The sequence below is a fragment of the Electrophorus electricus genome, chromosome 21 (assembly GCF_041902795.1).
Source record: "Electrophorus electricus isolate QZ-2024a chromosome 21, ASM4190279v1, whole genome shotgun sequence".
NCBI classification, from domain to species: Eukaryota; Metazoa; Chordata; class Actinopteri; order Gymnotiformes; family Gymnotidae; genus Electrophorus; species Electrophorus electricus.
In genome coordinates this window covers 6,022,024-6,041,689 of record NC_137517.1, presented here as the reverse complement: position 1 = coordinate 6,041,689, position 19,666 = coordinate 6,022,024, and the positions used below count along the sequence as shown (strand labels likewise).

The window sequence follows — 19,666 nt, the reverse complement described above, 5'->3', positions numbered from 1 at the left end:
TCTATAACGATGTGGTTTGGTAATGGGACTGCCCTTGTAGGGGAAGGCAACTTTCCCTCACTTTCATGATTAGCAACACTGGTAGTTTTAAGTGAAGTACTGGAGCATTTCTCTGAGAAGCCAAGAACAGCACTGATCCTGAAAAAAAAAAAAAGAGTCTCCCAGTTCAATTCATGATGACTTGGAGTAGTTGGGAAGGCAGAAAGCTGATTGCAGATCTGTACTCCGGCTGCGGTGTTTTTGTTTTGTCGTTTTGTTTTAAGACGAAGGCTCTCGTGAGTAACACGGTGGATTCAGGAGCGGGCATCAGCCGCAACTGATTCTAAACGAAGACTCTTTCCTTGAGAACCGACATGCATGTAAACACGACATTCGGTGTCCTCTCATGGTCAGGCGACAAACCTGAACTAGCGAGCTCACGATGTGAGCTCCTATCAAGGCCCGTCATGCATTTATAACCAACTTTTTTTCCCTTCTGTGTAGCGGAAGACAGACCGTGCACTTTACTGAACTCTGTCCCGCCTGGAACCCTGTCCGACCAGGGGACCGGTCCAGACTCTCCGTCCTCCCCTTCTTTATGCAGGAAAGGGGGCAATTGGGTTGCACCTTCCCTAGACACTCCACAAGCACCTGGTAACATGTTTAAAGACGCATGTAGCGCTCTCCTACACATTGAAAACACCCATAAATGTTTACGTGCCGAATGGCTCGCTCACGTGCGCTGCGTCGCATCTCCGTGCACACGTCCACTTGCGCCTCGTAAGCAAAAGTGCGTTTGTGGTCGTCTCTCATTTCCTGAAAGTTTCACATATGTGCAGCAACAGTGTTTAGGAAGTGATGATCTGGCTCCCCCTTCAGCTAGCACAGTGTTTGTCTGCTGCAGACCTTGTTGTGCCTTGCGTTTCCGGGTTTTCCTTTGCTCCTACACCCCTGACTGAACTCGTTCCACACAGCGAGCCCTATCAGGTTTGGCGGAGTATGTAAATCACTGCAGGAAGCATCCGTGTCGTGCCTGGTCCGGACACAACTGGGATTTCACAACTGCAGAACCAGCTGCGCTCCCAAACGCCATGTCTTTGTTTATGTCCGTATAATCCCAATGAAGGCCTTATGAAGTGTTTATGCCTGTATAATCCCAATGAAAGCCTTATGAAATGTTTGCTTATGTCTGCATAATCCCAATGAAGGCCTTATGAAGTGTTTACTGCTGCTGTTCCCTTTGCTGAAGAAGTGAAATGCCTTTGCCCGACTACGTGTGATGTCTGAACGGACTGGGCAGAGAGACACTCAGAAGGCCACGCTGGGACATGAGACACGCTGGAGATGCATGTGGTTTTTGGTTGTGCTAAATAAAAAGATATTTTATGATCTTTGATCAGATGCTGTGGTTGTAATATTTGACCCTGGTGGTTTATGACTGAAAAGGCGCATGCTGACTGGAAAACGGGGTATCTGTGTGTGGGAGAAAGAGAGAGAAAATATATATACACATTTATGTAATTTAAGATGGCTGGATATTACAAAAACAATCGACTCTACAATACTGGCATTTTACAGCTTGTCTTGCAGTCGATGCAGGGCACAAATACTATTCCATAAAGCTACTGAACTGTGCCTAGTTTGGATTTACCCTTTAAGGTAAGCCGTTTGTTAGAGCAAGTTCACATTTCTTGAAACCTGTTATTTGTGGAAATAAACAACTTGCACCCCCCCCCCCCCCAAAAAAAAACAACAACAAACTTTAATTTGATCGGAGACTAGTGATCAGAAGGAACGTGTGTCTATATATTTACACAAACGCTTTAAAATGGGTATGTCATGTGAGCTTAGCAGTTACTCTTCCGTGCCATGGGATGGTAGTGTCGCCTTTCCGTTGACTACATTTATCAAAAAAAATAAAAATAAAATCTTGGTCGTGCGACTGTCATTGGCTTTCGCATACTTGCCCATCGAGAAGAGCGTCTGCCGGGGACACGATTTTCATGACCGTTATAACATTATATGTAACATTATATGCTTAATAACCTGGCGCAGCGCTTTTGCAGCTATATCTCAGCGCCGAGATCTGCGCTCTTCTACCTAACGTTTTAACACACTTGCTAAACGTGCCTTTTTAAACCAGAACTCTCAGATTTAAATTTTAAGAGTTTCGTTGTTTGTTTGTTTTTTCTCCCGTCGAGATGATGATTTTTAGGTTCGGGGTCGTTTTAAGTCCCGAACGCTCGGACGTCGAGGTGTTTGTGTCGGGATCCCGTCCGGAGATGGGTCACTGGGCTCCCGATAAGGCGGTTCCGATGAAGGCGACGCGGGCGGTCGTGTCCACCCACGAACCGTGTCTGTGGACCGGCGAAGTGCACCTGGCGGAGCCTTACAGGGACAAGCTCTGGTTCAAGTTCATTAAAAGGGTCGGCGGTAGCTATATTTGGGAAGGTATACCTCACATTAAAAAATGATAATGCAAATCGAATATTTAATATTCGGGTATTCGAAAAATTAACGTGAAAGTAACTGTGCAAATGTCAGAAAACCGCTGGTGTATCTACAAGGCTTGTGTTGCGGACTAACATGACCTGTCAGAGGCCTGGAAATGGATGTGTAATTTGATCAGCACCAGTTAAAGAACGAGCCCAGCAGTTTCATATTAACCCCAGTCTGCCCTGCTTACTCTGACTGCCTGGGGGCAAATGAATGAACTTTGACCACTTCCAGTATGCGGACGCGTATACCGCGTTTGATTTCAGCAGTCTTTAGGGGGCCAGGAGTAGGTGTGGTCTATTCCGTTACATTGTGTGATCTAGTCTGCTTTAGTTGAGGGGATTCAGGGCGCATTACACCAAAGATATTTTTTAGTTTCAGCCACTGATTACTCATACAGAAGGTGAATGTCTAAATGCCAGCCTAGGCTGAATTAACACACACACACACACACACACATACACACAAACCGCCTTTTTATTACGCCTACAGCATATTGGATTCATGTAGTTTTTTTTTCACCTGCAAAAACTCCCCCACAAGGATTGCGCTTGTTGCCTAATCGTACTCTGCCGCCGCAGGCGATATTAATGACCTTTATAATAAGTTGAATTTCTTTGAAATGTAGTTCATTACGGTGGGCTAACTGCAACCGAGCGTCTATATCACTAGATGGTAGTGCAGTAAAAACCTTGTTTGATTGATACCTTTTAGGTTGGCTGCTGGTAGTTTTATGGAGCCTAACTAAGAAAAGCGTAGAAGAAGGCCTACTTTCTTTAAATCTTCTGCTTTATGGCTTTTGAGTTTCGTTGTCATTTTGCTGAGGTTCTTCTCGCGTTTGACAATACAATGGCTATGAATGTCGTGAAGAACGAATGCATTCCTCTGAAGATTTAGTTTCTTTCTGGAATGAATTGACTTGTTTTGTTTTGCTGTTTGGGGGCATGCACTTTCTGTGTCGCCAAACAGCGTAACGACGGGGAGGACACATTTTGGCTGGCGCGTTTATTGACACACTGTGCGCTGATTGCGCCGCGCTCGGCCCTTGGCACGCTTTCTCTGCGCACTCTCTGTCCTAGCTGATAGCCCTGACACCCAGACCTTCCCCAAAAAGAACAGCGCTCTTTCGGGTTTCAAAGAGATTGAAATTCTTGCAGTTGTTAATCTAAGCAATCCGTCTATATGTTTAGTACATGGAACGACGCAAACGCGTCTGTTTCAGGCAAAGGTTTCTCCATAATAAAAGACTCGGCACAGTGTAATCGTTGGAAATGTTGTGTAGAACACCCTTGCCTGCTCTGTACGCGACAAATCCCCGTTGTATCTCCATAACGTAAATTACGCAATATTTTTCATGTTACACTTGTTAGAAATTACGCATTAATAGCCGGTCACATGTCTAGCTTGTAAATATTACAAACGTGAATTAAACTTTCAGTGTCGACCAAAATACTACAGGAGGAATGCATCTTTCTTCCGGTGCACATTACGTCTTGTAAACTGTTACCATAATAGTTTTTTTTTTCTTGCACACTGTACTAACTTTGTTTTTCGAGGTTGCGCGTTTCATGCGTTTGACTTCCTGACAGCGTAATAGCACAGCTGTCCTACACACTTTAATATTTAATAACATTGAGGCTTAAGGCAAACCATGTCTGGTTGCCTACAACTTCATAAATCGAATCGTGGTCTCATAACCAGTCGGACAGAGACAACAACTAACGAGCGAATCAGCACAGTTGTCTTGCTCTCCTTCGGCTACTTGCAGTACAAACAGTAGAAACGCGCGGTTTGGCTTTGCTTCGCATGCATTAACCAGTAGACGTGCCCGCAAACGACGGTGAAACACAACTGTAAAACGACTGTAATCATTAAATACCCAGGGCAACATCCGAGTCCGCTTTGTGCAGCTGTTAATACAGCGGCGTGTTAAACAGATCTGCGTTAAGTGAAACAATCTGAAAGGCAGTGACCATTAAGCAGAACTATTAAGTTACCAAGGAAAGCGCTTTGAGCTGAACGGGAGTAAAAAAAACGCAGATGTGTTGTGCTTTTATGAGCATACGGTTAGTCTAACTTACGTTCTGACCTTAGATGCCCTGCTAACGAAACACCTCGCACTTATTTAACTGAATGGGCCGTGCATAAGAAATAGCGATTTAAAATGCAGCGCGCAATAGGATAATGCGGCGAGGAGTGCCTTTTTTTTTCAAAGTTTGTGCTCGTTCAGATTTGATTGTCCTGTTTCGTTTTATTGGTTTAAGCTAATTTTAAAAAGTGAAAACTGTTTGCTTTGTCTCCAGGCGGTGGGCCACATCACGACCGCGAGTGCGTGTATGATAAAAGCAGCTCGGTGGACGGAGTTTACTGCCACCCCATCGGCCACTGGCTCGAGGAGAGCGGCCACACTGACGAGATGACACACACAACGAACTTCTACTTTAGCGTCGCAGGACACCAAGCCATGCACTTCTCAAAGTAGGTGTGAACACACAGAGAGAGAGAGAAACCTTGCTTAAACTTTCCTTTCTTTCTCTGTCTTCCTGCAGCACTGTGTTAAGCATCGCGCTCTTTCTACGTCTCACACACACACACAGGTTGTTCTAAAGGGCAGAGCTGTCCGTGATGGTCTTTAATAACTCTAAAGGGTTCACAGTTTTGAAGCAGAGGACAGGGCATCACACACCTACACTTCCCTCTTAAAGGTGTGTGTGTGTGAGAGAGAGAGAGAGAGAGAGAGAGAGAGAGAGGGAGGTAGGGGGAGTTTTGTGTGGTTCCTTCTAATAGAAATCTTGTGTCCAGTAAATGTGTGCGTGTGTGTGTGTGTGTGCGTGCGTGCGTGCGTGTGTGTGTGAATTTGTCAAGCACTAATAGAAACAGCATTCTCAATCTAAAATACGTTTGAATGGAGAAAACCTTGAAAGAGAGGCTCTCCAGTGTGTCTGGCTGAGTGAGGGGTGCTTTGTTCTGTCTCCGTAGTGACTGAGATATGGGTGATGTAGAGTTGGCTGGGGGATTGAAGGTGACCGGATAAAAGAGGAAAGGAAGAGAGAGACAAAGAGGTCTGACAGAGAGAAGCAGGGAAACAACAGTCAATTATTCATATTTGATTGATTCAATAGCTTTTCAACCTGCTGACATTTTTCCTTTTCACGTGGCCTGTGTGTGCGTGTGTGTGTGTGTGTGTTAAGGGGAGAGGGGTCAGGGGACTTTCCACTGCCTCTAAGCTCATACACTATATGACTATTTATTAATAGCAATGATTCATTCAGTCACACCGGCCACACATAGACACACACACACACACACACACACACACACACACTCATACACACACACACACACACACACACACACTCATACACACACACACATATACACACACTCATACACACACACACACACACACACACACACATACACACACACACACATACACACACACTCATACACACGCACGCACGCACACACACACACACACACACACACTCATACACACACACACGCACACACACGCACGCACACACACACGCACACACACACACACTCACGCACACACGCACGCACGCACACACACACACACACACACACACATATTTCCTCCACATCTCTTGATAGGACTCTATGCCTTATCCTGGAAGATCCGAGCAAGCGCCAGCTAAACAGATTACTGTAGATAAATAATGGTACCTGTCCACATAACCTTGTTAGTATTGTGTCCAGGAAGTTAGATTATGGCCATTATAGGTCACAGCTCTGTTAACCTGCCTCAGGGCTTCCAGACTTAAAACGGTCTCCAGTCGCTGCACGTTATCACAAGAGCATTACTGCAGAGACATCGCTAGACACCCAGCACTAATCCGGATAGTTCCCGACCCTTCTGTTGGGCGCAATAAAGTTGTTTTAACGTCCGATGAAATAAGAAAAAGTGGGGGATGTATTATGTTAAGGGCTCAGATTATACCTGAAGCCACTCAGACTGCAGGTTCCTGGCTGAGATGATCATTCCCCTGGCTTAGCCAGGATGGGTAATAGGTGATTTTAGTCCAGACCGGGTGAGTTGATGAGCTGGGCTAAATTTACCATAGCTACCATAGATCGGTCTTGTTCTCCCTAATGGCCCTGCGCTTCCATGCATGTTGGATGTGGAAAAGCACGCATCCCATTCATGGACCTCAGGGTTTACAGATGATCCGAAGGAGGACAGCAAGTCATTGCGTGTAACAATCGCCGCCGGCTCGTATGTGCGCAGCAGCATTTCACATTCGAGGCTCTGGATTGGCGGCACGGAGCTGATTTTTCCAGATTTGCGTGAAATATTCACATATAGTGGTTCCTGTCTGTCTATGTTTTAGTTGGATGCTTATTCATAGAGCAGCCCTCTGAAAATAAGACCTCAGTTAAGGTTCCCAGCTAAGATTGAAAAATACATGCAGGGAGAATAGCTTTCTCTTTCCCTCAGGTGGTACTGTGTGAGAGAGGCTGTCTGGAAAGCTGCAGTCCTGCAGTAAATTCGCAGTTTTGATTCAGATAGAGAGGAGCCAGAACAAATAAAGCCCAGAGGAGACAGTGCCTTCAGGACACTGTGAGGACTGAGCTCTTGCTGTGTTCCCATGCACAGTAAATCGCTCTGTTCAGTGAATCACTCTGTTCAGTAAATTGCTCAGTTCAGTGAATCACTCTATTCATTTAATCCCTCTGTTCAGTGAATCGCTCTATTCAGTGAATCACTCTGTTCAGTAATTCGCTCTGTTCAGTAATTTGCTCTGTTCAGTGAATCACTGTTCAGTGAATCACTCTGTACAGTAATTTGCTCTGTTTAGTGAATCGCTCTGTTCATTGAATAGCTGTTCAGTGTCACGTACCCTTTGGTCCTTGTACTATATGTGTGAAGGACCTACACAAAAATGCACTGTTTTCCTATTGAACTCTTTTGAAAAGAGTATTTGCAACCTGCTCAGCACTGCTCGTTCTGAGTATTACAGTACGCTCTCTCTCTCTCTCTCTCTCTCACTCTCTCTCCTCTCCCTTTCTCACATAAAGACACAAGCCACTTGTATTCATCTCTACTGTGTGTACTTCCATTACTAATGCTGAGCAATGAGAGCACTCCCTCAGGCAGGAGATTACTGGCTGGCTGAATGGAGCACCACAGCAGTCGAGCTGCACATCACTCGTGCTGAGCTGTTGGCTGGATTTCACTTTCATTTTTATGCATTAATATAATGAATATAATTTCTTGGTTGACATCTATAATGGCAGTTCTTGTAATATTCGCCACACTTTTTTTAAGAGATGAGACCTCACGCATTATTGTCCAGTATGTTAGTGGGACGTTGCATTGGTCAAAACCACAAAGGGCAAAACAGCTTAAACAGTTGCATCTTAGGATCAGTGCTGTCAGTTAGAGCCAATCTGACCCTCTCCTGGTCATCTCCTGTGGTCAACTACATGAGAGAGAGAGAGAGAGAGAGAGAGAGAGAGAGAGAGAGAGAGCAGATCTGTTCAGCTGCACAGCTCCCACTATAAAGAGGGTTGAGCCGGAGCAGAGGGCAGTGACACCCATTAATACTCATTTACCTTCAATAGACCAAGCCTGTCCATTTGAGCTAAAAGTCTTTCATGTCTTTTTTCTTATGGTCCCGATATAAAGGCCACATCGCCTGTGCGAAGCCAAACCCGCCTTGTTGAGGTAGTGCTGTTCACTCTATTACCCGTTACCGTTTCAAAGGTGTGCGTTTCCTGCAGCTCAGTCGGTAAATGGGGAAAGTGAAGCAGACGTCGCCCTCTAGTGGACATTTATGTAGTGCGGTAGTGCGGAGTACCATCTTTACGTGCACAGCGAGAAGATTGTAGGAGAAGGTTATGAGTGAAGACGCAGGACATATTGAGATTCTTTGGGGTGGTCAGACTTAAAGCAACAGATTGTGATATGAAGCCTCTGCCTAAATCCGTTGGGGGAAAAAATTTGAATAATTGTAGTAGAATCCTAAATTAATTGGAGGGTGCATGCAGGGGATGTAAGGGGATAGTGGTTGAGAGAGAGAGAGAAAATCACCATGATTAAATATAACTGTCTATTAATATTTCATGTAGTATTTATGATATGAGGGGGGAAAAATAGTCTAAATGAGTAGTGTTGCATGAGAGTGAAGTGGACCTGATGAAGATGATGTGTGTGTGTGTGTGGACCTGATGTGTGTGTGTGTATGGACCTGATGTGTGTGTATGGACCTGATGTGTGTGTGTATGGACCTGATGAAGATGATGTGTGTGTGGACCTGATGAAGATGATGTGTGTGTGTGGACCTGATGTGTGTGTGTGTGGACCTTTAGATGTGTGTGTGTGTGGACCTGATGTGTGTGTGTGTGTGTGTGTGTGTGTGGACCTGATGAAGATGATGTGTGTGTGGACCTGATGTGTGTGTGTGTGGACCTGATGTGTGTGTGTGTATGGACCTGATGTGTGTGTATGGACCTGATGTGTGTGTGGACCTGATGAAGATGATGTGTGTGTGGACCTGATGTTTGTGTGTGTATGGACCTGATGTGTGTGTGGACCTGATGAAGATGATGTGTGTGTGTGGACCTGATGAAGATGATGTGTGTGTGGACCTCATGAAGATGATGTGTGTGTGTGGACCTGATGAAGATGATGTGTGTGTGGACCTGATGAAGATGATGTGTGTGTTGTCCTGATGTGTGTGTGTGTGTGTGGACCTGATGAAGATGATGTGTGTGTGGACCTGATGAAGATGATGTGTGTGTGTGGACCTGATGAAGATGACGTGTGTGTGGACCTGATGTGTGTATCACTAGGACTTCAGTTAGAGCCCAGAAATGAGAATAAGAAACATGAATGGAATTAAGTAAAAGAAACAAATAATAATGTCTCTGTGCGTGTGTGTCTCTGTGCGTGTGCGAGTCTCTGTGCGTGTGCGAGTCTCTGTGTGCGTGCAAGTCTCTGTGCGTGTGTGAGTCTCCTTGCATGTGAGAGTCTCTGTGCGCGCACGTGTGTGCATATTGAGAAAGAATGGTATATTACAGCATTATGAAAGCCTGGTTCTTGCTGTTTCATTAGTAGTCTAAACCCTTACACAATGTTGTGGAGGCCGTTGTGCTTGCTTCTCCTCTCAGAGCCCAAACGTACAATCGTCCTGGGTCGTCCCAAATTAATTAATACAGCCGAAGGACACAGTCTGCTGAATTTACTGCGGTGCATCTTTTGAAGGCCTTGACGTGTAGCTCGGTTTAATCTAGCCCCAGAAGACAGGCAGGAGTGTGCACCCTGTCACAGCTGCCCTGAGCATCTCTGGCGTCCTGTCGTTGTGGAAGCTGGAGGAAGCTTTGTCCTTTCTCTTCAGTCCAACTTCCTGATGCGCGGCGATAATGCGGTTCATTCGTGAGCCGGACCCGCTGATCCACTGAGGCTGTTAGGGCGTGACCGCCGTCATATTTAAGGCAGTCCGCGTCACGTGCGGAGGCCGGCCGGCCTTTCTCTGTCGTGAACGTAGGGTTGCCTCAGCCCTGAAACCACCAGCCGGGACCTCCGTTGAGGAGAGGCATGCCGCATCAGTAACGCGTCGGCTTGCAAGGGCAAATTCCCTTTGTCCCTGTCAGGAAACTGGAGCTGATCTCCCGACCCTGCTGTGAACTTGTGTTAGCTCAGGCCATCCCACGTTCGGTGTGGCTCCGGGAACATCTCTGTCCTTTACCACCAAGTGACATAAATACCACTGTTTGTGGTGATTCCTAATATCTATAACGAGACGACACACTGATTAAAGAACCATGGAGGTGTTAGATAGTTACCACATTGTAAATTTGGAAATGAAAAGAGAGGAGAGGTGGTTTATTTGGAAGGATATGATCAAGCCAGTACAAAGCTGAACTAGGATTTCTTTACCAACTCTCCGCTGCTTTCTTTATCTAAAGACTGCCATGCCACGAGGGAACCCCCCCCCCTCACCTTCTCGCACTCTCTCTCTCTCTCTCTCTCTCTCTCTCTCTGTCTCTCTCTCTCTCTCTCTCTCTCTCTCTCTCTCTCTCTCTCTCTCTCTCTCTCTCTCTCCTGCACACCTACAGCAGACTGGGACTGGGCTTGGTGGTAATAGGTCTTTAGCCGAGTGTCTGTGGGGACACGGTGCCTGCACTGGGAAATGAGGAGCGGGTTAAAGAGATCAGTCCGTCTCAGAGAGAATATGAGAAAGGAGAGCGAGATAGAGAGAGAAAAAGGAAGAGAGGCGACAAGAAGCAAGTGAGCTTGAAGGACTATATTTTTTCCTCCAAACGTGAACTCTCTCTCTCCCTCTCTCTCTCTCTCTCTCTCCCTCTCTCTCTCTCTCTCTCTCTCTCTCTCTCTTTCTCTCTCGGTGAGAGGCTGAGAAATGAGATGAAGGTGGGGGGGGGGGTGAGTCTGTGGTCTGACTGCCAACCACGTGCTAAAAATACCTCGGCTTTGCTCAGGATTCTCACCAGTGAGACACACACAGTCCTCTCCTCTCACGCGTCCACTCTGCCTTGTTCACCTCATCGCCTTACTTTTTTGGCCACTCAATCGAATAACAGGTTAAAATTATCAGGGATGTGTCGATGTCATTTCCCAAATCTACATTTATCTCAGTGAACTGCATTTCATCAGAAATTCAACAATCTCATATGGATTTCATGTGGAAATATGAGAGCAGGCAGTGTTAGATTGGTGCAAATTCAACCATTTTTTTCTAGAAGAAAATCATACAGAGATGCACGCACGCACGCACGCGCGCAGGCATGCGCGTTTATATCTTCCTAAGTGTTGTTCTGCAGGGTTCTGCCGAGGATATGGCTAGGTAGTTGCCCTCGGCAACTGGAGCATGTGACCCTGAAGCTGAAGCACGAGTTGGGTGTCACCGCGGTGATGAACTTCCAGACGGAGTGGGACGTGGTGAACAACTCCTACGGCTGCCGGCGTGACCCTAACCATCCCATGACTCCTGAGACCATGATGCACCTGTACAGAGAGTGCAACCTGGCCTACATCTGGCTCCCCACGCCAGACATGAGCACGGACGGTGTGTGCCCTCTGTGCCTCTGTGTGTGTGTGTGTGTGTGTGTGTGTGTGTGTGTGTGTGTGTGTGTGTGTGTGTGTGTGTGTGTGTGTGTGTGTGTGTCTCTGGGCGCGTGTGTGGCTGCTGTGTCTAATGTAAGCGAACAGCTTCCAGCTGATAAACTGCCGAGTGTCGATCTGTTTGATCTGTGCTTGGGCCCCGACTCACCCCACTGACTCACCTCTCCAGAAGAGAGGTGAAGGGAGGCACAGTGTACTCTAAACATTAGACACAGCTGAAAACCCGACGTCAATAGCAGATTGTATTAGTACAAAATTAGTACACACACACACACACACACAGAAATAAACCTCTTACTTTACTAATGTGGATAATCACTGCCCATCTATCACTTCCCTGATCACTGAGGCACAACCACTGGAACGGCAGCTCTCTGCCTGCCTGCTTTTACCACAGTTGTCGTTATGGTCCTTTATCCACGCAGACGTAACATGACTTGCATCTATTAGCTTGTTAATGTCGGCGGTCTCTATGCGTCTTATTTTGTGCATTCTGAGCAATGGAAACTTGTACAAAATAGTGACGGATCTTTCTTATCAGGACACGAAATAAGAACCACTAGAGAATCTACATATAAAAAAGAAACGATCAGAAACGATCTTTTTGAGTGCATGTGGACGGCTGTGCAGGTTAGCCTGTCTCAGGGCCGAACCTCTGAGCGTGTCTCCAAAACCAATTTTGAAAACGTCAGTGTGAGATGCCGTGTATGCCGCCCCCTGCAGGTCGCGTGCGGATGCTGCCCCAGGCAGTGTTCCTGCTCCATGGCCTGCTGGAGAATGGTCACACGGTCTACGTGCACTGCAACGCCGGCGTGGGCCGCTCCACCGCCGCTGTGTGCGGCCTGCTCATGTACGTGTTGGGCTGGAGCCTCAGGAAGGTGCAGTACTACCTCATGTCGAGGAGGGCGGCGGTGTACATAGATGAGGAGGCTCTGGTCCGAGCACGGGAGGACTTCCTGTTAAAGTTTGGACATTTGCGTTCCTCGTTCTGCAGTTCTGAGATGTAAAGACAGAACCCTCGTATGGACAGGAGACTGAAAACAAGAAGGTGCACACACAATCCAATCCAATGTTATGCGTTAAGGACTGCACCAGTTACACCAGTATGTTAAGGATTACACCAGTTACACCAGTACATTAAAGATTCCACCAGTCTAGAGAGTTCTACAGCTTTTCACAAGAAATAAAATTATAGTGTGAAACTTGTATCTCAATTTAGTTTTCAAACACAAACTAAATTTCCTGATCTTAGTTCCAATCTTTCTGCTTATTTAACAGGATTAAGGAGAATACAAAAGGTATAACGTGTTCCCTAGTCACCATAAATCACTTAAAATCTTGCTGTGAAAGAGTAAAGTATCGTTTTTTTGCTCCCTGTAAAACCTCTGGCTGTGTCTGTGTTGTGCTGCTCCAACATTCATCATGTCGTCTCCTCACACAGCTGTACTTCCGCTTAATACTAGTTCTTCCATCTTTTAGCAAGACAGCCATGTTCAAAAGGCACCTTGAAGCCATCAGCTCGAATGCTAATGTAGCAGTTCTCGTTACACTGTCTGCCGTTTTCCAAATTTAATACCGCCCCCTTAATTCATCTGGGAACAGACAATGTGGCGGCTATATTTAGCCCAGTGGTATGCCTCTGTGTTGAGTGATATCAGGGAACTCTAGCTGGGCTCTGTAAAGCACTGTGACCTTTGGATGAAGCAATGGAAACTCTCTCTGTGATGGAAGGCTTGGATGAATGGGTGAAAACTGTGTGAAAGGGGGAGAAAGGGAGAGGAAGAAGAGAGAAGAAGAGAGAGCGGCGGAGAGAGAGAATTTTGAATGTTAGTCACATACACGTCTGTCCTCACCGTGTCTTTCTGGGTAGTTCCAAAAGCGACAGAAATTAAATGCATTTTACTTTTGGTTTGACATAAGTTACAGTGTAGTGTCACCTTTGGCTCCACAATAGACGCTGCAGTAAGTGAGTAACCACTGGTTACCTGCAGCTCCAGAGGGGGGGTCGGCTCGGCTCCCCTCTAGACCCCAGAAATGAGGAGTGTGTCCACTGTATGTGTGTGATTACTACTGTATCAGACAAAGCGGCACACATAAACACAAAACATTTTCTAGCCAGACCCTTTAAGGATGGATTGAGTTTCCCACGTGGATCTGAAAGCTCTTGTCCTACTTGGGTAGAAAGTCTGACAACAATATAAGCAGAATAATAATGTTTATTCCATCTAAATAAATTGAAAACATGTTTAGTGCAACAGAACACTGACTTCTGCATGGCACCCCCTGTAGTGGACTGAGAAGGATGGAGTTTGGAGAAACGCAGAATTAATTGTTCCTTCTAACGGAGCCACTGAGACAGCTGTGTGGAGTCTCTCACTGCAAGATGGTTTAGGATTTTTAAAATCCTGTAGCTTGGCCCAGGGCTCAGTCAGTTAGAACAATATTTGTGCTGAAGGATTCGTGCTTTTGTGTTTTGCATCAGTGAACATTGATGTGAAGGTGTGCATCTGAGATTGAAATGCTGAAGGAAAGGTTTTGTATTGTGTGATTGTGGTGTATCTATTCTTCATCTGTTTCATATGTTTTTATGTCATTGACACCCTCCACCGCAACCCCCCCCCCCAAAAAAAAAAAATAAGATCCTTATATTTTAGGATTTGTGCTTTTAAGCTTCTGACAACATTCAGTACATGCTATCATGGATTGGCTTGCATATTTGGTGTAATGATTGATGTTGCCTCTAAGGTTAAGGACACACCAAACTAACACTGAAGAACCTACAGCAACTGTGTGTATTTACACTCAATCTCGCCAGCCCATAGCTGATGAACAACACACAAGTTGGTCACACAAGAAGACACATCTATTCCTGGAATATTTAATGACCAATGACCCTGCTCCTATATTGACTAACTAAACTAATACTTATTGTAGGGTATTGTTTATTACGATGATGTTGATTAACAAACTCTATCACTTATTGTTTATTGCACTTATCATTGTTTAAGATAGACCTTATGTGTTTTGTACTTCTAGGTATCAGCACTGATCCCAGTATTCTACAGTATTCTAGTTCACTGGTATATTGGACTCTAACCTACTGTACTGTACTAGGATATATTCTATGAGTAAATGGCAAAGCACTTTTGTAAGTCGCTCTGGATAAGTGTTTCTGCTAAATGCCATAAATGTAAATGAAAATGTAAGTTCTGCATCTACGCAAAAGATAATAACTCAAAAGGAAACCACTGCTTGAAGGTACATGCTTCTAAGAACGAATGTAGTGACATCTCAGTGAATCCCACCTCTTCTTGAGCGCCAGTCCCTTCCATAAAATTGCACACGGTAACGTCAAGGTAATGCAAAATATTCCACCTCTTTTCTAGATACTCTCATTTGGAACATATATTTCAACAAAATTACTGTTATAATGTTAGCCTAGCACACTGCCTTGGTAGATTAAGCCACAAAAAAACCCTCATGCAGTTTCTGTCTATATTATCTTGTTATTATCAGTATTAAATACTAAGGTTAGGCATACTCTGACCCGGCTGCTGGCCCTTGTCAGTGTCGGGCCGTTGGATTGTGTCGGTGACCGGCCATCGCCCGTACGCAGTGTGTTCCGCACTGCTGGCGCTTGTTTGTCTTCGTCAGCGGCGCTTTGGACGACTGCAGGTCGAATCGGCGTCTGCGGTCGGCCGCGGGGGATGGGGGTTTGGGGGGGGGTCTTTCTTATTGACTGTTCAGTCTAAATTTGAGTATCTGCTCTCACTTTGAGCTTGGAGGTTCATTCAAGTAAGAAAGAAATTAGATCAATGTGGGATAATTAGACTGCGAAGGCAAGATTAACTGCTTTATTAAGATAAACTAAACTGCCTTAGCGACACGAGCAGAATAACAGATGTCTTACAGAATAATAAATATCTCACAGTTGACGTTTTTACCAAGCTAGAGAAACTACTTACTGTCTTTTGCTGAACCCAGGACCCTCCCCCATAAAGAACAGGACTTCTGACAGTCCCCTAAAGCACTGTCTAAGTTAAGAAGTCATAAATCCCGTTTACCGAAATATCAGCCTTTGTGACTAGAAACATGGAGCATCATCTTAGAAGGTAGGTCAGTATAGGAAAAGCAAGGGAAAGGTGCAGGGTTAAAAATGTAAGCACGTTGTGCTCGAACATTGGGCTCCAGGGTCAATGATCATAACAAATACAGCACTATAGTTTACTTGGAAGAAAGACATAAATGTGACTACCTTTCTGTCTCACTTGCGCTTCAGATATTATTTAACCAAACGCCAAACCGTCACGATCCGTCCCTCCCGGGTTCCAGGTTTTCCCTGTCTTGTGCCTTTTGGTTCCGTTCCATGGGTTCGTTTTCTCCCCTCGTTCGATTTTCAACACCTGTCCCTCTAGTATTAAGTTCATGTATTTAAACCTTGTCTGGATCCCAGTGTTTAGCGGTTAATTTGAATGTTAGGCTTGAATGGCTGCATGTTTATTTCGAGTGGTTGTGTTGGTTTGTACTCCATGTTTCCTAACCTTTGTGTTTCCTAGCCCTGAGTTTTCCCTAGCCTTAGTATTAGCCTGCTTCCCCATTTGCCTTCGTGTGTGTTTATTTTGTTTGCTCATGTATCCCCGTGTTCTCCGTGTTGGCTCTTTGACCCTGGACTGCCTTAACAACTCTGATTCTGGATTTGCCTCAAATAAATCTCGCTCTTCTCCGCACACGCATCCACCTCCTTACCGCTTGACGTTACACAAACACAAACACCAGAGATGCCACTTTTTACATTTCAGTATGGTTTATTCTATTTATATTCCTTGTTTATTATCAGAGCAGTTAGATCACACCTTTACGATATACATTTTCAAGTTTGGTTCTCAATATGCGGACGGGATTTAGAATGGGTTATTTTAAATACAGATTATGGCATTTGTACAGTGTAAACATGGCAAAGTGGAAGCACTCAATTTCCCACAGGGCCTTGCACTATGTGGGTTCTAGAGTGTATGAGGGGATTTGTGCACATGCAAGCAACAGCAAGACATTCTTACCTGGAGAGCATGTGAGAGTGAGCTCCTCACACATTTCCATCTCCAGTTATGTAGCTGGGCCTGTTAGGCACATCGTCAGATATATCTTTTGGATATAAACTTTATTGCAAAATTTATTGCAAAAAGTGCAGGGTTTAGCAGACATTTAGCATCTTTCACAAATGATCAGCTTCTCAACAAAGAAGAGCACACAATGACGACAAAACAAAACAAAAAAACACACACACACAATAAATAGGACATCATTTATTTCACTGACAGGCAGTTGACTGTAGAGGTAGATGTGATTGAAGTGGGAGTAGTTACAGTTGCGGGATTTTTTGTGGGAATAGTTACAGATAAGGGGTGTTTTTTTTGTAGGAGTAGTTACAGTTGAGGTGTATGTTTTGTGGGAGTTGAGGGGCGTTTTGCTTGGTTCAAAGCAAGTGGCTATAAGGCTACGTTTGGTTGAGGCAATTTACTATGGTGCATTTTAGGGGCATTTAGCAGGTGGATAGTTGTTGTGTAATATTTGGTTGATGGGAGTAATCGTGATTGATGGGGCATTTGGAAATGGGGGTATTTTTGTTTGAGAGTCAGTTGGCTGTGATGTGTTTATGGTTAAGGGGAATTCAGCTTTGGGGTAGTTTGCACCTGGCTTTATAGAGGGTACTTTTGGTGGTGGTAGTGTAGGTTTGGGGTACATTTGTGTGTGTGTGGGGGGGGGGGGGTAATTTATGTAGTTGTGCTAGTAGGCATTTGACTGTGGGTTGTACTTTTGGCTGCGGGACAACTCATTACTTCAAGTCTAGAAATAGACAACAAATTATCATAAGAAAATGTAATGAGTTTCATAAACAAATTTAATAATGCTTTAAATAATAATATGTAATAAATATAAACATTTACGAGTCTCAGACTGGCAACAAGAGAAGGGTCACCATAATGTCTTGAATGCTATGAAGTAATGTTTTTGCCATTATTAGTGGTGATAACTGTTCAGAAGGCATTATCTCCCATCCTGTTCTTGGCCTTTGGACTAAGCATGTACTCAGCACTTATCTTAACAGAGGTGCCTCTGCATTTTCAACATTGCAAAGGTATCAGACAAAGGACGATCACTCCTGACGTTTTTACATCTATGGCATTTAGCTGACGCATTTGTCCAAAGCGACTTGTAATGCCCCGGCCCAGGGGCCCAAGAGTGCCAACTCACCCTAATCCTGATGATACCGCACGGGGCAGTTCCGCCAGGCACGTTCATCCGAAGGGAAGTAAAATGTAACATTTTCAACCATGACCACAAGCGATGCTTGTTAGCAATGTATTACAAATTGAACTTGGATATTTTCATTTACTAGAAGAAAAAAAAAAAAAAAAGGTTTTATATGTCTTGTACCAACATTTTACATTATATATAACACACACAAAGTATTGGATGTGCAATACGTGTCGGTTCGATTGTCACCAAATGAAAAGACAATTAAAAAGTAGCTGATAAAGCCCCAAAAGGAAGACTCTTCCTTCACAGCCGTCACACCCTCCTTTACACAACTTCTCTTCTGACTCTTCCCTTATTTATTTCACCTCGATTCTGTTGTACTGCTGTGTTTGCTTTAGTGTTTGCACCTGTGCGCACGTGGTGGCTTTGTATTCTGAGCTCTCCCTTTGCTTTGTTTCTTGGTCACACCTTGTGTTAGAAGTTGGATTGTGAATCTTCACAGTTGTTTTTGTTATTTTTTTGTTAATTCAAAAATCTGTACAATTTCATGTGAACATGTGCTATAATGAAATATTCATTCTGTTGCAAATTAAGAAAGCAGTAATGGCAGCAAATGGGTCAAAGTGTTGCCAAAAATAGGTTTCTTTCATATTCTCAGGCTTCCAATAAAAAGATAACTGAGGAGTTCACACCCTTTTATCGTAGGACGTGTTCTTAAGATGTAAATCGATGGTAGGTATGAAAAAATGCTGTTGCATAATGTTGTATGGCGTGTGTAGAAATGGTTCTGTGTTGGCCGCAGAGTCAATGAGTTCCAGATTTTGTGCACTAAAACAAAATGCATATGTCCTGTATTGCTAATGTTGGCAGGTTTGCAAAGGTTGGGCTACAGGCCCACGCAGCCCACGTTGCATGCACACATTTGCATTCTTTTTTCGGTTTGTCTTTTAAATGTCAACAGACGACACCATGGACATTAATTTTCAAGTTCCTCCTCACGTTTGTAACCGGGGCCTGATTCCGCCTCTCCACCGGGGCTCCAACAAGATCTGCAGACTGAATTCTGTGGAGGGGATGACGGCTGCCACAGTTGCCAGATTACACATCTAGATGTGGCCGTTGTCTCGCGATTTGACAGACAGGGACTTGATGTCTCTAACTCTAAAGGGAGCCCTTGGATTGGGAAAAGTGTAAATAAGCCTTAAATGGCAACGTTTAAGTGAAGAGATTTGCGTATTTATCCTTCTAGCCAAGCAGTTGGACAGGAATTATTAAGCATTCACATGTGGTTGTTTCTGTCTAATGCAGAGTAGGATTTCTGTGTTTAGAGCAGAGGATGTGTGCATGTAATTTACCAATCCATGTTTTCCAATGATAAATCTTAAAAATTATAAAAAATAGTTTCAAAATGTTACTTGAGTCTCTGAATTCATCACTTCAGTCATTTCTAAACATTTCTAGCTTGTTTAGATTACCAAAACAAACAAAAAAACAACAATCAAAGAAAGAAAACAAAACACACTTTGAGAAAGCACTAATCAATTATGCATTTCATACATTTTACATAAATGTAAATATGTCACTATTTCTAGGCATGGGGTATTGTGGGATATTCGGAACAGTGGCCTTCACTTTTCAGTATAATTGCAAGATTTGGATCTAAATCTCAAGTCACTTGAAGCCCTGGATGTTCTTCAAATGAGGGAGTTACAGGACCAAACTTTCACACGACAGAATGAATGAACAATTGGGCGCTTCAGCATGAGCCGGGTCCCATCGCCGTGCTCATTCACCACATCACTGCACGCCAGACCAATTCACCAC

The 19,666-nt window shown here is 44.5% G+C and overlaps 1 protein-coding gene across 2 annotated transcripts; it reads left to right on the top strand.

The window, feature by feature from the left end:
* Positions 1–1,915: 1,915 nt before the first annotated feature.
* On the top strand, positions 1,916–19,256 carry epm2a (EPM2A glucan phosphatase, laforin). Of its 2 annotated transcripts, none has more exons than XM_026998662.3 (4): positions 1,916–2,430; positions 4,779–4,953; positions 11,284–11,528; positions 12,308–19,256. In XM_026998662.3, exons 1-4 carry the CDS (start codon positions 2,181–2,183, stop codon positions 12,589–12,591), a joined length of 954 nt encoding a protein of 317 aa, XP_026854463.2. In that variant the 5' UTR covers positions 1,916–2,180; the 3' UTR covers positions 12,592–19,256. The 2 variants fall into 2 exon arrangements, with proteins under 2 accessions (XP_026854463.2, XP_081560450.1); XM_081704324.1 differs by lacking the exon at positions 1,916–2,430 and adding an exon at positions 3,012–4,541.
* Positions 19,257–19,666: the final 410 nt, after the last annotated feature.